General features: G+C 38.6%; 1 protein-coding gene across 2 annotated transcripts in view; it reads right to left on the bottom strand.

Annotated features, from left to right (window-relative positions):
• dnmbp (dynamin binding protein) overlaps positions 1-15,745 on the bottom strand; it is a 52,505-nt gene that overhangs the window by 34,371 nt on the left and 2,389 nt on the right. For both annotated transcript variants that reach the window (XM_066664392.1, XM_066664393.1), the window contains exon 2: positions 1,503-1,660. In XM_066664392.1, the coding sequence (XP_066520489.1) occupies positions 1,503-1,647 (145 nt within the window). In that variant the 5' untranslated portion in view covers positions 1,648-1,660. The remainder of the gene's footprint in view (positions 1-1,502; positions 1,661-15,745) is intronic.

Here is a 15,745-nt window from a genome sequence, read left to right as displayed (position 1 = left end):
ATATGGATGTGACCAGAAGACTGAAATCAACTCAAAAAATCCACCATAATGGTGTAGGTAGCAAGCTGGCTAACATGAATAGTAACAACAGATGTGAACATAATTCTATCAAATAATCAGATACTTTAGACCACAGCATTCACACTGATGTGTGATTAGCCAATGAACTAACATTGCAAATAACAAAGTAGACCAAAACCCTATACGCTGTACAATAAGGGGTTGGTTTTGTAGGATTACTTCATGAAAAATTCTACAGCTGACATCTTGGCCAAATTCTGTGAAAGACTATCATGTGTGCTGAATTCAGAGCATACAAAATATTCTTTATACTTTACGGTCTTTAGTCACAAAGGCACTTTATTTCATTAAAAAAAAAAACAATTTAGAACAATTTAGAGCGAGAAATGAGGTAATTAAATAATGACGTGAACAAGTGATGTAATCATGATATATTTGAGAAAAGCAGTATCCAAAACAGACCTAGGCCTTTAGAAGGAAAAATGAGTGCCACTTTAACAACAAATGCATCAAAGAATTCTTAAAATGTTTAAGTTCAATATTCCACAAAGAAAGAACTGGATGTTTGTGTGTACAGTGCATAAATCAATCAAAGCAAACATGCCTAAAACGAGTAACCAGAATTATTGATCTCTCAAATATCACTGTATAAAGAAACTCCATTCATCTCTGTCTGATATAACCATATGGGCTCATGATCACTTCAGCAAACTTTTGTCAAGCACTACAATGTTTAGTGACATCTACAAATGCTAGCCAAACTTTACTGTGCCTAATTTTAATGTGCAAATAGGTAGCCTTATATTAATGCTGTTGGCTTCTCTAGGCTCCGGCATCTGGGATGGAGCATCATACAGTAGACATCAATATTTGACATGGACACAGTGTGCGCAAGAATAAAGAACATAAGGATCAAATGCCAAAAGGCATTGGTCTGTCATGTCTTCGTGTTAAATATAGCTTAAACTTCACCATTCACCATTAACGCTGTGAAATACATAGAGCATAATATACTGCTTTCAGGATGGCATGTTTTCCAGGATGTTAAAGTCATTACGCCGAATAGTATTGCCTTTCTTCTTCAGTGTGGCTATATAACAAAACATTCCTACAACAGGGTCAAAGGAGTAGCTCTAATGATGCCAAACTACTCAGAAGTTTACATGCAAAATGTATTCGAGCTGGAGGTTTTCAATGGAAAATTGCCCATTTAAGTGAATGTAATTTCACCTGTGAAAATTCACTAACAAACATTTTATGTAACTCAACCAAATGAATATGTAATGTAAGTAATAATAGTATTCAATAGATGACTTCTGAATACAAAATGTCTGTTCACTCTAGTCACTTTTTATAATAATTCAGTAAGCATTTTTGAACAGGTGGTTGGGGAAAATCAATAATTACGTGATAAAAATAGATAAGGTCACAGAGATTTACACAAGCACTTATTGAATGACATGATTTGTGATCTGAGTTACCTGTGACTCCGTCTTTGATTCCAAGCAGCCAAAACTCATCCACGACGCTGAGGACTTCTACCACATCACCAGCAAAGAGAGGAAGCTCCTCTGAGACGCTGGGCAGAAACTCAAAAACAGCCCGCACCACCGAGCCTGCCTCCATTATTACGCATTACCTAAGAGAGAACAGAGGGAAGAGAGAGGAGTGTCAGTCAGAAACCCACTCATTCCCTTTGAGACAAATGAACTCCCCTACTATGACCACTAGGTGGCTCATGTTGATGAATGTTTAATCATTCCACATTCATTAGTAATGACATCAAAACAGCTGTTAGAAACAAACAAATGAGAACAAAACTAAAAAGAATTCCCCACTTTCAGGAAACAGAGACTGAAAAAAGTCCCTCTGCTTATTTTAGGAAGGGAACGCATAAAGATGGATAATAAGTCCAGCATGGTAAAACATGTTCATACATCCTCTAAAATGCACTTAGTCATTGAAATAGATCTTAACTGGGTGGAGAATGTGAGAGAGAGACTTCGCCTGGGCAATGACTCATAAAATCCAGTGGATAACTGTATGTGTTTTGGAGAGAAAGAAAGCGAAAATAAATGTGTATTTATCTGGGCTTATGAAGATTTTACAGAAGGCATGTCTAGGCCAATACTAAAGAGCTCCTTTTATAATGTAACTGTGTGAAGCTAAAAAGGTTGTTCATTTTTGTTACATGGCAAACAACAGACACTTGTATAATCCACTAAAGGCCCTTGCGGGCAGCAGTGAAGATATATTACTGTGTCAGGGTCTGAAGGGAGGGAGAAATACAGGAGAGAAAAGAAAGGAGAGAAGGGCTCCCTGTCTGGTATGTGTGTGTGTGTGTGTGTGTGTGTCTGTGTTCTCTGTGGACAACCTGGACATTTGGTGCAGACGTGACGGGTGATTGTGCAGTGTGGGTAATAATGCAGTGTCAACATTGCCATGACAACAGCCACAAGCAGTGTAGCTGTATTAAAATGACTTTGTGTGTGTGTGTGTGTGTGTGTGTGTGTGTGTGTGTTTGTGAGTATGAGAGTGAGAGAGCGAGCATGAAAATGGGAGCCTTCTAATCAGTTATTATATCTCATCAGTTATTCTGGTCAAGTGTTGGTTGTATATCATAACAAATATTATTTTTCTGGTTTTAGTTACAGTAAATTGTTTTGCATTCAGGTGTTGACTGGTGTTTGTCACCAAGTGTCTGGTATTTTTATTTCTTTTACTACATCACTAGTTTTAAATAATGAAAACGTTAATAATCAGCAACGTAAATGTAACTTTAAAGTTACAGCAGGTGGGTTAACTCCAGTTGTGTTCCGTAAAGTTACATTACTTAGGGGCATTGGGAGTGCAGCAGCAGCAATGTCCTCCTCCCTCAAGGTGTCCTTGAGCAAGGCACAGAACGCACAACTGCTCATAGATGTTTTAAATGCAGAATACACTTTTTGTTGTACAACGGCAAGTAAATGCACATTTAGGTGAATAATCTTTCATTAGAGAACTGTATACAAGAAAATAACATAACGCACGTCCTGGAAATGAAATTGGGTGTATGAAAAGAACCTAAAATTATAACAGAATAAGGTACAATTATGTTCCCTAACTAAAGGTACAGAAATGTACTCGAGGGCACCACCTCAGTAACAGCAAAAGGTATCACCACAGTAGCAGTTTTTCTGAGAGTGAACCTATTTTGTCACAGAGCATGGTTTAAAGATCCAGATGCTTAAGATCATATGGGAAGTCTTGGGTCAACTATTCCAGTCAGGCAGTGGGAGAGGCACCTTTCCCCAACCGTTCCTAGATCCAGCATGAACAGTCAGAGTCAGTTATTGCAGGAATGTGTCATGTCGTAATAGGCCATGAGGCAGTACCTACTTTCCACTCCTCATGAGAGACGCACACAATCTCATCAAACACAGGAGCCTCCAACAAAGAGCAATTAACACATGCTCTCATATCATGAGGTCTTCAGAACATTATATTTACTCCTAAGGGTATTTTAGGTGCTTCGTAACACTAACAGAGAAAAGCTATTTCACAATCACACAACATCTGGTTCGGTTAAGTCTCTGGAAGGCACACAAAGCCCACACAAACCCAAACAACCATTGTTTAATGCAGCATGGAGTCATGAAAATGATTTCTCTGTTCTTTCTCCTCTCAATATCCAAGAATTGTATAATATGCAATGCATGGAATGTGAGAATTCCTCATATTTAATGCTAAAAATCTGGCTTTTATTACAAATAACCCATCACAAAGATCTATAAGCTCATACTGAAAAAGACAGATGCAATTAAACAAAGGGCAACCGGACAGTGATAACACAAGGAAACATTTAAATACTTAGTACATGTGATGTAATTAGACCAGGGTGAAGCAGAGGGGTTCACAGTGAAAACACAAGGCAACCTAGGCAAACATTCCACAGCCTGGGAAAAAAAAAGATTTCTTCTGGGGGGAAGAGACAAAAAAAACACAGAGAAAATGTTAGTGATAGTGTCATTCTCACACAGCTGCAGTGACCTGTGTTCAAACCCCACCTTAGGTGACTGTCTGTGAGGATTTTGGTGTGTTCTGCCCGTATCTGTTTGGGTTTCCTCAGGCTGCTCTGGATTCCTCCCACAGTCCAAAAACACATGCTTGGTAGGTGACATATCTATTCAAATGTGACTAAAGGTGTGAGTGACTACGTGAGTGAGTAATGCCCTGTGATGTACTTGCACCATACACGACCACAACTCTCAACAAGAAGAGGCTATTACAGAAAATGAATGAATGAATGAATGAACAAATGAACGAAGGAACAATAGAAATGCAAGATCTGAATCCCATGTACAACAATGATCCCTTACACGCAACTTTCAAAGTGTCCCCAAACAAACAAAAATTGAATAAATAAGATGTAGAAATGTATGCAGATTCCACAATAAATGTATTTGTGTCATGTTCCTATATGGAAAATATATGAGCAGTAATGAACACAAGTAGAACAAGTACAATTAAAACTAAATGATTACAGTGGATCCGTGGTCAGAGAGAAAAGATACATACGTGAGCCTTACTATTCACTTCAAAAAACAGAAGTTGGAATTAAAAAGTCAGTGTTTGCAGATATCCCATTTCCATAAGTATAACACTAAGAATAGGCTTGCAAGAGGCTTTGACCAGCAGAACAATGATCAAAGCCAACAAAATGAATGGTTGGCTCAGAGACTGTTTTGGGCACAGCAAATTGCCTAACAATTTTACAGTCAATTGATTTCTTATTAGACATTAGCTGATTTTGCTATTCATACTGTGCCTGATATGACAACTGAAATTAGTTTTTGATATGCTTTTGTGGTAGAATGTGCTTATATAACAAGCATGACAGAAAAATGAATGTAATTATAGACCAAAATATTTGTTTAATTATTTTGAATAAATCTGCAGAATAGTTTAAATTATTTTGGCTTCACTACAAGATACAATTCCAGTTTCTAAATGTGGTGTTGCTTGGATATTCTGTAATTACACAATTGTATTGCACCTTGAAATTGTGATATCCAACAAATATATGCATTCATATGAACTACCAACCCATAAACTGTGAAACAAAACAACCCAGCCAATTGTTGTAATCTCTTCAAATCTGAATACATGGGATAAACCAAGTCCTTCCGATTGTGCTGCATTGTACACAGATAGCAGGCACTTCAGAATAGCACCACCTCCTCCTCCAAGTCTCTCCAATCACTGGACCCAAGTTATGTGCAAAGATGAGGTTAAACAGAGCAAATTCAAGGGGGTGCTAAATGCAAACAAGTAAACATAGACTGAAAGTGCTACAAAATGAAACAACACAAATTAGTTTTTGTGGTAGTTACTTAGTTACTTAAACTTCAGACATGTAAAAACTACAGTGTTTTTTTCTTCTCAAACATACCATTCTATCTTAAATAACAGACAGCTTCTGAACATAAACAAACCAGAGAAAACACCATTTCCCCACAATAGTAGATGTTCCCTTTAATTACTGAAGGTTCAGCTGCACTATTTCATGCTTCTCTGCTCCTTCACAGTTAAATTATATCATTAACTTATTCAGAGCCCTGTTGTGGGAAGAACTGTGTTAGTCAGAGCAGGCAATGCATGAAACATGATGCTAGCACAGAGGCTACATAACACCCCATTCATTCTCTTATCAAACCTGACCTACACCTACTCCATATTTAAATGTGGTTTTGTAATAAACATACATAAAATGTCTGCAGCAATAGAAGATCCATGTTCAAACAATATGACACAGCTAAAAGTTTTTAGTGGACTAATCTTCCCTACCACTTAGAGACAAAACAGTTGGTTCATACATTGTTTTTCCCCACAACTGTATAGTATATAGGTGGTGTGCCTCCATTTGCTTCTGTTCTATGGATATGAAGCCAAAATTCTCCACCATGTTGTCAAATTTGATACCAGAGTCTGCAGTTTAGACCAGCAGTTGAGACAGACACTCTTTCTCATTTGGGTAGAGCTCACAGAGCTCAGAATGTCTCAGACCGCAGTCTCAGCAGCGCAGGAGGAGAGCGGATTTTTTATAAGCTGCAAGCAGCATTAATTTCTCATTATTTTCCTTTTCTCAAACCACATCTCTGTGTACGTACATTTTCCATTCCACCTTAAACAGTGCAGCGTTTAAGGTGAAATGGATAATTCTACCAGGGCCACATAGTAATTTCTGCTCCATTTAAAGTGGAGAGGAAAGTTCTGTAGACAGAACACAACTGTTGCACTACTTAAAGTGGAGAAAAGTTCTGCTGACGCCAGAATATCATTGCTGTCCTGTTTAATTTGGAATGAAAAACTGGTAAACGCCAGTAACTGTTGCACCATTTAAGGTAGAAATGAGTGAGCTAATAATAAATTATGAGTCTGAAGCCTAGATGCACATGAGCGAGCAATCTACACTTTGTTAATGCAACCAATGTTAGAAGAGGACATGAAGGTCAAAACGTCTACATTTTTAAATGATCAGCACATTATATATGTACAATACTTCAAAACCGATAACCATGATAATTTTGCCAACTATAATTGTGATATTAAATTTTCCTATTGTTTTATCTCTATAGCTACTAAAACACTGGTCTAACGTGTTACTATTTCACTGTAATGCCCTGTGCTGGAACAGATGCTATTCTTATATTATCAGTGTTGCGCAATCCATCTATTTCACATGCAATGCACAAAGGCAACACACTGTATAAAACAGATTTTAGTTGACAGCTATATTACACAGTGTATAGGACTATTCAAGATTTTAAAAGAGTATGTTTCAAGGGGAATCGTACTGAACTGTCTGATAACCTCCATCACCACAAATAGACAGATCATATGTAAACGTCTGTATTTTCATTGATTAAAAAAAAACACTTTGGACAAGGTGATTAAATGTGGCATGCCTTGACAGGAAGACCGTCTTTAGTTCAACATCTGTGCATCATACACTGTGTCCAGGCAGGACACACAGTAAATCTGTTCATCCTCCCTGTCTTCTGGCTACTAATCAACGAATAGGTGGTTCCAATGAATGGGATAAACTTCAGAGACAGGTTTAGACTACTAAGAGGAAGACGCACCCTGAAGAACAGGAATGTTCAAAGCCAGCAGAGTGATACTTCAGAGTATTTCTGTAGAAAAAGAGATACATCAACACCATTTTCTTGTATGTGGCTTGTGAATTTAAAAACTGTTTGGCACATGATCTGTCAACTTACATTTGCACTGAAACTGACGCATTCATTGTTATAATCTTTTCATTTTCTCTCCTTCCTAACCAACGTATTACTTTACAATCAGAGCGCTAATGTTCATGTACACCACATTAATGGGCCTTTGCACTGGGCCAGTGTTTTTGGCGTCCCGCTAAAATGTTTCAGTAGATTTGTATATAAAGTGTAATCTGTGTTTATTATCCTGTAGGTCAAGCAGACAGAGAGTGAAGGACACATCCCCTACACCCACACAACACAGACACCTTACAAACAGAGGAGCTAAGCATCTGGTCCTGCTGAGAGAAATGCCACTGAGATGGTATGTGTCCAGTGGAGAGAAAGAAAGAGGACCAACTGTTTGAATAAATTAAAGGCTAAAGGCAATTAAACATGGAAGAAACTGTTGTAATGACTTGCCTGGTTAAATAAACGTTGAATAAAATAAAAAGGAAATGAAACAAAACAAGCACAAAATAAAAAAAAGAAAGATGACTGTGAATGAGGGTAATCCAAATTAAGTGTGCTGAAGTCTAGCAGTCAAGGCAGGAGGAAATCAAAAACAATTCAAGGGTTGTTAGGCTGACTTTAGATTTTCCCACTACATTAGCAGAAAGGGTTGTGAATCTGGAGTGCTTACCAACCTATAAATAGTGAGATCAACCCAGTCTGTTTTCTGTAGTCTGCCTAAGTCTGAAAACGGGATAAATCGAGTCACTTTGATATTGTGCTGCATTTTCTGTAGGTAGCAGGCACTTCAGCTTTGTCCCATCTCATTGTCTGGGTATCTCTGAGTAATGTGCTGGACCTGAGTTTATGTGAGCGCACAGACAAAGTAAAACAAAACAAAACAAAACAAACAGTACAGAGAAACGAGTAAAGATGAAATATGGGGGGGACCACACTAAAATGGCTAAAAATCAGAGTTTCTGCTCCTCACTCCACCTCATGCTGACTTTAGTTGTGGCTCATTCTCATTCTCCTTTAAATAATCAGTTACTGAAACCGGTCTTTCATTCTTGTGGTATTTTGTTCAAAGTACATCACAGACGTTTTATTAAAAACATGTGAAAAAGGGGTGTACTACGTCCCCTTAAACCTATTCTTCCATTTATGACCAGAATATTAATAGGCCAAATTATGCTTTTTTAAAAGGAATGCATGGGGAGGACCATGGGCAGTGTATCTACACTTATTTAAAAAATGTCATGAACATGCCTGGTTTTAATTTCCGAAGACAGGACCAGTAACACTGTGGTGTACTCTTCTCTTTTCTTGCCTATGGCACCTAGAGCACAGTGAAATTAAAAAAGAAAACATCTGGTAGCACAAATACTATATTCCTCCACATAAAGGAACACTTCTTTGAAAGAATAATGATTAATATTTCCCAGAAATACACCACTTGGTCTTAAATATTTTTTAGAGATTTCAATAGATGAGTGATCAGAATTGTAAGTGGGAGGACAGAACAAGGAAGAGCTTCTTGTTGATGACATGGTTTTAACGTCAGAAAGGGAAAAAAGGTGAGTGGCTCTACTGTGCTAATGTACAAGGACAAGAGAACAATCAGTGCTAGTGAGACTAAAAGAGAAGAGGGATTGTGTGTTTGTGTGTGTGTGTATGTGAGAGAGACAGTGAATGTGTGTTTGTCTATTTGCCACTTGGCACCAGGGAGAAAGTGGCAGTATACACCAGACAGCTTAATAAACAGAAGCCACCCTCTCCAGTGTGTCTATACTGAGTCATCTGTGACCCCCACACTCATACACACAGGCACGTTTCTCCTGCTGACATAAAGACAAAGAAACAACTGTGTGATATATAACCACCATTGCCAGAAAAGATGGCATGATCTGCAAAATTTAATTAAAAACAGAATGAAACAACACACTCTTAAAAATAAAGGTGCTACAAAGTGTTCTTTGTGTGATGCCACAGAAGAACCATCTTTGGTTCCATTTCCATCCATCCATTATCTGTAACCGCTTATCCATTTCAGGGTCACGGTGGGTCCAGAGCCTACCTGGAATCATTGGGCGCAATGCAGGAATACACCCTGGAGGGGGCGCTAGTCCTTCACAGGGCAACACACACACTCACACATTTACTCACACCTACGGACACTTTTGTGTCGCCAATCCACCTACCAACGTGTGTTTTTTTTTTGGGACTGTGGGAGGAAACCGGAGCACCCGTAGGAAACCCATGCGGACACAGGGAGAACACACCGACTCCTCACAGACAGTCACCCGGAGCGGGAATCGAACCCTCAACCTCCAGGACCCTGGAGCTGTGTAACCTGCTGCGCCACCGTGCTGCCATTTGTTAAATAGATTTGTGAGTGAGCAGAATTTTTGAAAGCTTCTAAGAAACTTCATTTAACATAATGGGTTTTTACCAGTTTAAAAAGGTTATTAGCAAAGATTATTCTTTTTGGAACCAAACGTGGTTTTCCTATGCCAAATAACCCTTAGTTCACTTATTTTTGAGTACATACAAATGATTTATCCCAAATATGTAAATAAAATAGCAAAAAGACAATATTTCTAAAGTTGAAATTGAAGTTTTATATTTATTTATTTATGGGATAAACAGATATGTTCCAAAAGAATTTGGGAAAATTGCAAAATACTTTAATTGGCAACAGGTTGGTGACATGATTGTGTTTTCGAGAAGAGGCTGGGTCTTTCACAAGATGCGGAGGTGCACACCACTCTGTGAAAGACTGTATTGACCATCAGTGTAACATTTTAACAATAACTTTTCTCAAACAAAATAGCAAGGCACCAGGGCATCTCAACATCTACACTTCATTAAAAGTTTCAGAGAATCTAAAAACAATCTCTCAATGTAAGGGAACAAGGACCAAAACCAGTATTGGCTGGCTGAGGTCTTTGAGCCCTATGAGTGGGCTCAGAAATCCTTGCCAAACCACTGTCTGTAAACATGGTTTGTCACTGCATTAATGAATGCAAAGAAGAAACCATATTTACACAGGATTCAGAAAGCCCTCCACTTTCTCTGGGCCCAAGCTCATTTAAGACGGATCAAGGGAGTGGAAAAGTATCCTGTGGTCCCAAAAAGAAAAAAAAGGGATACAAGATGTGACAATTGATGATGCAACACAGTGGAAAGCACACAGGGTTCAACGTTAACTATTTTTACAACTTGCCGAGTTGGGCATACAGCCGGACGGTTCGCCATCTCAAACTACATTTCTATTGTCATGAACAAATCTTCATAATTAAAAGTGTTCAGCAAATAAAGTTAAATTTCACTTAACAAATTTTTATTTTGCTGTAAATAAAAGACCCCATAACACATTAAAAAACAATGTTCACTATAGTGGCCTTGCTATGATATTCCAATCACTGTAGAATATCTCAGGTACAGAGGGGTCAAAACTGTTTCGTTTTCCATAAAGGAATGAAACTGCAAACTTGCTTTGTTGTCCTTCGCCAGCATTTTCCTCTGCGCATCACTCTGACATCATTTGTCAACAGATAAAATTTGTTGTTGGGGCTGGACATGCAAATGGATTGGATAAGATCATTTTTCTGTATGAGCAATGAATAAGACTATTTTGTATGACAAGAGGTTAACATGCAAGTGAGTAGAACTTGGCCTCAGTTATTTTTATAACACATTGGGCACATTGTGTTGCTAGCATCAAATTTGAAAAAGGCAAATGTTTTTTTCAAAAAGCAATAAGCTTTCTTAGTTTTAAAATTTAAAATGTATCGTTGTACTGTTTTCAATTGAATATATGGTTTAAATCATTTGCACATTTTTTGGAAATGGGGCTTGTAATATATTATTGATGTCAGAAAATTTGTTCTCTTTTTTCCATATGACATATTCCAATAGGATCCATTAACATCCATTTAAGGTGTTCTCTTTTTTCTGAAATGTTGCCATCTTGCAGATAAAAGGTTTGTTTATATGATATTGTGGGGCTCCTGGGAAGGCAGAATTTGTGAAAGCATTTGATCCCAATGTATGGCCGGTGTGTGTGCATTTTACAAGTATATATGTGTGTGTGTGTGTGTGTGTTTGCATAGCACTGTAGCACTGTAAGATGTAAGCCTCTATCCACATGCCTGCACGTGTGCTCTCTGTATTTACTGTCTGAAAGGCTTGACCCACTCTGACCCTGCTTTAAGACAGCAGTGCTGAAGCTGCAGACTAATGACTGCACTGCTAGGAAAACAGATACGGTCACAGGGCTGTTCCCTTAAAGTTAGAGAACATCTTTTCCATTGTAGCTTTGTGTGGAACTACACATAACCAGGCTTGTTTTAAGCCTTCCCTCTTCCTCTGTCACTCACCACAATGCTAGGTATCTGTTAGCTGCTGTAACAGAACTGGCTATTAGCATCATCCTGATAGCATGTGGGATTGTTTATTGACACTATATTGCTAGCTTTTAGAAACAAACCTCTGGATGTTTTCAAGGCAGGTAACACTCTCTATCCACTCTCTCTTCGGTTTTGGCAAAAAATAACTAATTCTATTAGTGAACTGTATTATAAAAGATAATTATGGTGCTTCTTAAATGCATTTCTCAGTCCTGATTAGAAGCACCCATGTTTACTCTCTTCCTCTCGATCTTTCTCTCTTCCTACACTGGGTAGCATTACGATCCATTCAGGGTTTTACCGCCCTGGAGAGACTCTAAATGAAAACATCCTGTTTGTGGATAAAAGAACCTCCAACATTCTTATTCAGATCACTCACTCTCCACCACCTCTATCTCTCGTCTCCTTCCCTCACTCTGTCCAGAGAGCAATGGGCAGTTCACGAAGGAGCCATGCTGAAATGTGATCTGCTGACTGCCTGTTTTTATTTATTAAACAGGACTGATTCCATGCCAACAATGGGGGGGTTGCTGCCCCTAACTGCAATAGCATTGCCCCTGGCATGCATTCAGGGCTGGAAGCTTCCATACTGTGGCAACTTTCTGTTGTTGTTTTCTTTTTTTTCATTAGCCACTGGCTGTTTACTGTACAAGGCGTTGTGAATGCCCACACTCTGCATGCATAAGAATGCTGCCACCAGTAAAATGCAAAATGTATTCATTCCAAAACACAAGTTCTAACAGGTGAGGCAGTGGATCGTTCCAGAAAAACAAACAAGCTTCTCTTTTACTTAGCAGCACAGGATGGCGGGTAAGAGAGGACATCAGTTTTGGGGGGGTGTTAGAGGAAATCAGAGCTGAACAGAAACTAATAACACATGTTGATATTTGACACTAGTACTCTTTATTTCATGTGCTCGTGAATAAGAGGATGAAATGCCTGTTTCAAATATCCAAACAAGAGAGATTACAAAAGAAAGAATAAGAGCCTAGTAAACAATAGCCCATCAACATTCACAGGCCCACTCAATTCCCTGAGAACCTGTATTGTTTTCTATGTAAGATGTGGAAGTCCTGTAACAACAAGGTTGCAGGTTGGTGTCAGAATAATACTGAAGATATCTGCTTACATACTGTCCAAAATATCGCTCTATCGCTTTACAGTGGTGTACTGCCCTAAAATAACCACATTTTACAGCTTTTGTTTTTTCATATTGAATTAAACACTTGTTTATAATAAATAGACTAAATATTATATTTCTCGGTGGTGAGTTGCCTGTATGATTTACAGTATTAATATAAGATTAAACTGAACACAGCTGAGAGACCATAACAAGGCTGACATCTCCAGACATTGTGCAAAGAGTGTTTTACAGATGAATGCTAACAGGCCTAGAGTAAGTAAAAGATGATCACACTCAAATACATTCCATTCTTCCCTTTTTTTTGTTGTTTCCCATGTTTCCTGTATTACAAAGTAGCTTGTCCTTAGAAGCTGAGAGTGAAACAATCTCTCCTCAGTACTATAAACATTTATTTCTTCCTCTAAAGTGTTATACTTCCTAATTCTACCCTTCCTCTACAGTGTGCTGAATCCTTGGGCTGACATCATTTAAAGGGTAATGGGGGCTGGATCTTTGGCAGTGAAGAAGGGAGTTTTTCAGGGTACAAGGCAGGAATTTAGTTTAAGGTCACATAGGATTGGTTTATTAGTGGATTTGTAAAGACATGTTTCAGATATATAAAAAAAGAAAAAAAACATTCACAGTATTTTGCAGAAAGTGGAGAAGACATGTTCTTGGAACGTCATGGAGTGTAAGTAAAAGTAAAGGGGATATATAAGTAAAATATATCTGTAATTTTTTACTTTCCAGTGCTTGTGATTACACCATTTGCATGTATTTGTGTCCACATCTCACATGATTACATATCGTCACTGTCCAGTAAAACCATGTGTCTCCCAAATAGTGTTTCCCATGTTTCCTGTATTACAAAGTAGCTTGTTCTTAGAAGCTGAGAGTGAAACTCCATTTCACGCAATCTCTCCTCAGTACTAGAAACATTTCTTTCTTGCTCTAAAGTGTTATACTTCCTCATTCTACCCTTCCTCTACAGTGTGCTGAATCCTTGTGCTGACATCATTTAAAGGGTAATGGGGGCTGGATCTTTGGCAGTGAAGAAGGGAGTTTTTCAGGGTAAGCAACAACACACAAGGGAGAGGGAGGGGTGTAGCGTTTCCCCAACCCAAACATTGTGACTAAAAAAGAGGAGGAGGAGGAGGAGGAGGAGTAACATTGCCCAGAAAGACATGGTTGCTATGGTTTCCTGAGACTGTTGGAGGCCATGTGAGAAAGCCTTCTGTGGTGTCAAAAATCTCTTTACTGCTTTCTGTCTTAGGCTGTAACCCATCACAAAGCTAAGCCTCTAAAGAGGGCATTGGACTACTGCCTACTACTTAATACTGAAGTCTCTCATTCCTAACTCCATCTGTCTCAGTGTTATGTAACACAAGGCTCGTTTTCTCTGAATGTTTCTCTAGATGGATAGAGAAAAACAAATAAACTAAGCAGTTATCAATAACTGCAGAAGGATGGTGGGAAGTATGAGCATTGTCTAAAAATAATCATCAGCTTCCTGTTTGACTCGCGGGAACCCACTCAATCAGTGTTGGAAATCTCTCACAAAATCCTGTAAAGCACTCTTGCTATTGCTCAAACAAGGCAAATCAAAAGTGAGAAAACATGGATCTCAAAACATTAATAACACGTTAATATATTAACATCGATCTTAACATATTAAAAAGAAGCCTACTTTTAAATCATCAGTTTGTAATTTGAATACTAAGCCTTCTAATGACAACTTTAAAAGATGGCAATACATGTTTGTTGTTATAGGTACATGAAGAGCAGGCAGGTTTTTGGTTAAAAATGATAAGAAAGGAGGTGGGGCTGCATATAAGAATAGATTCTTAAAGTCAACAGGCACTTTGGTGAAAGTACTAGGGACAGGGTTCTTTGAATTCTTACATCACTAATGTTAGCATGTAGCACCAATGCATTAATTAGAATAAGCTACAGTTGGTCAAATCTAGACCTGAAATCCACAATTTGGCCCTGAATTCTGCAGTCACCGGAGGATGCCAGGCAAAATACAGTACTAAAAATTAGGCTCAGAGTATGGATTTGTTGATCTCTGGCTTAGGTTCTATGAGAGTCTAAGCTAGCTGTCAGGATTTCCACATATCTGCCTGTCGTACGTGTAATGCATGCTGGATAATTTAATAAGATAACACTCTTGGATACAACTGCAACAAAGCCATACAATGTCTCTTTTAGATGTTCAAATTCCAATTGTATTCCCAGTGTAATATTTAGGCTTCTCATTTGGTGATGCTCTTAGGGCACTGATGAGTCAGATGCAGGCTCTGATCGTGGCTCTGCAGGTGATGTGGCATCCTCACTCTCTAAAGAAGCTTCTTGGCAAGAAAAGCTGTGAATTGAAGCACTCTGATCAAAAGCCCAGCAATTAGGCTACCACAAAGGAGGACCTTGCTTAGCAGGCCATAACTCTTGTCCATAACAAAACCACAGAGCAGTGCAGTGACATAAGCTCTCCAAACACCACATCCATTTCAAACCTGTTACTGCTACTTGTTCTCGCTCAGGTCCTCGTTTAACTTGGCAAGAGGAAGAAAGCTTGGAGAGTCACTTAAGGGTTACAGCAGAAAAATAAAAAGACAAAGTCAGTCTTGTGGCTTAAAGTGGCGTGGAGTATCTCTGTTAAAACGGTTTAAACGTTTAAAAGAGATGAGAGGCCTATGTATTTCTGGAGCTGATAGATCCTCCATTAGGAATGAATGGTGGAATGTTAAGAGTGTCACATTCTAAATGCTAACAATATTTCCCTCTCCCTCTCAATCCTCACTATTCCCTCCATCTCACTCGTCTCCCTTCTCTCACGGCTCACTCTTCCCTTGCTGACTGACTGCTCACTCTTCACTCTCCCTCTCACTTGTCACTCTCTGTTCTCACTACTTTTGAGATTATCTCAAAAGTTTACACACACAATTTCAGCTCTTTTCAAACACTATGTGTTTCCCTCAGGAAAT

This window comes from Hoplias malabaricus, chromosome 3 (assembly GCF_029633855.1).
Source record: "Hoplias malabaricus isolate fHopMal1 chromosome 3, fHopMal1.hap1, whole genome shotgun sequence".
Lineage (NCBI taxonomy): Eukaryota > Metazoa > Chordata > Actinopteri > Characiformes > Erythrinidae > Hoplias > Hoplias malabaricus.
Note: the sequence above shows the minus strand (reverse complement) of the source record. Positions and strands in the feature narration are given on the sequence as shown.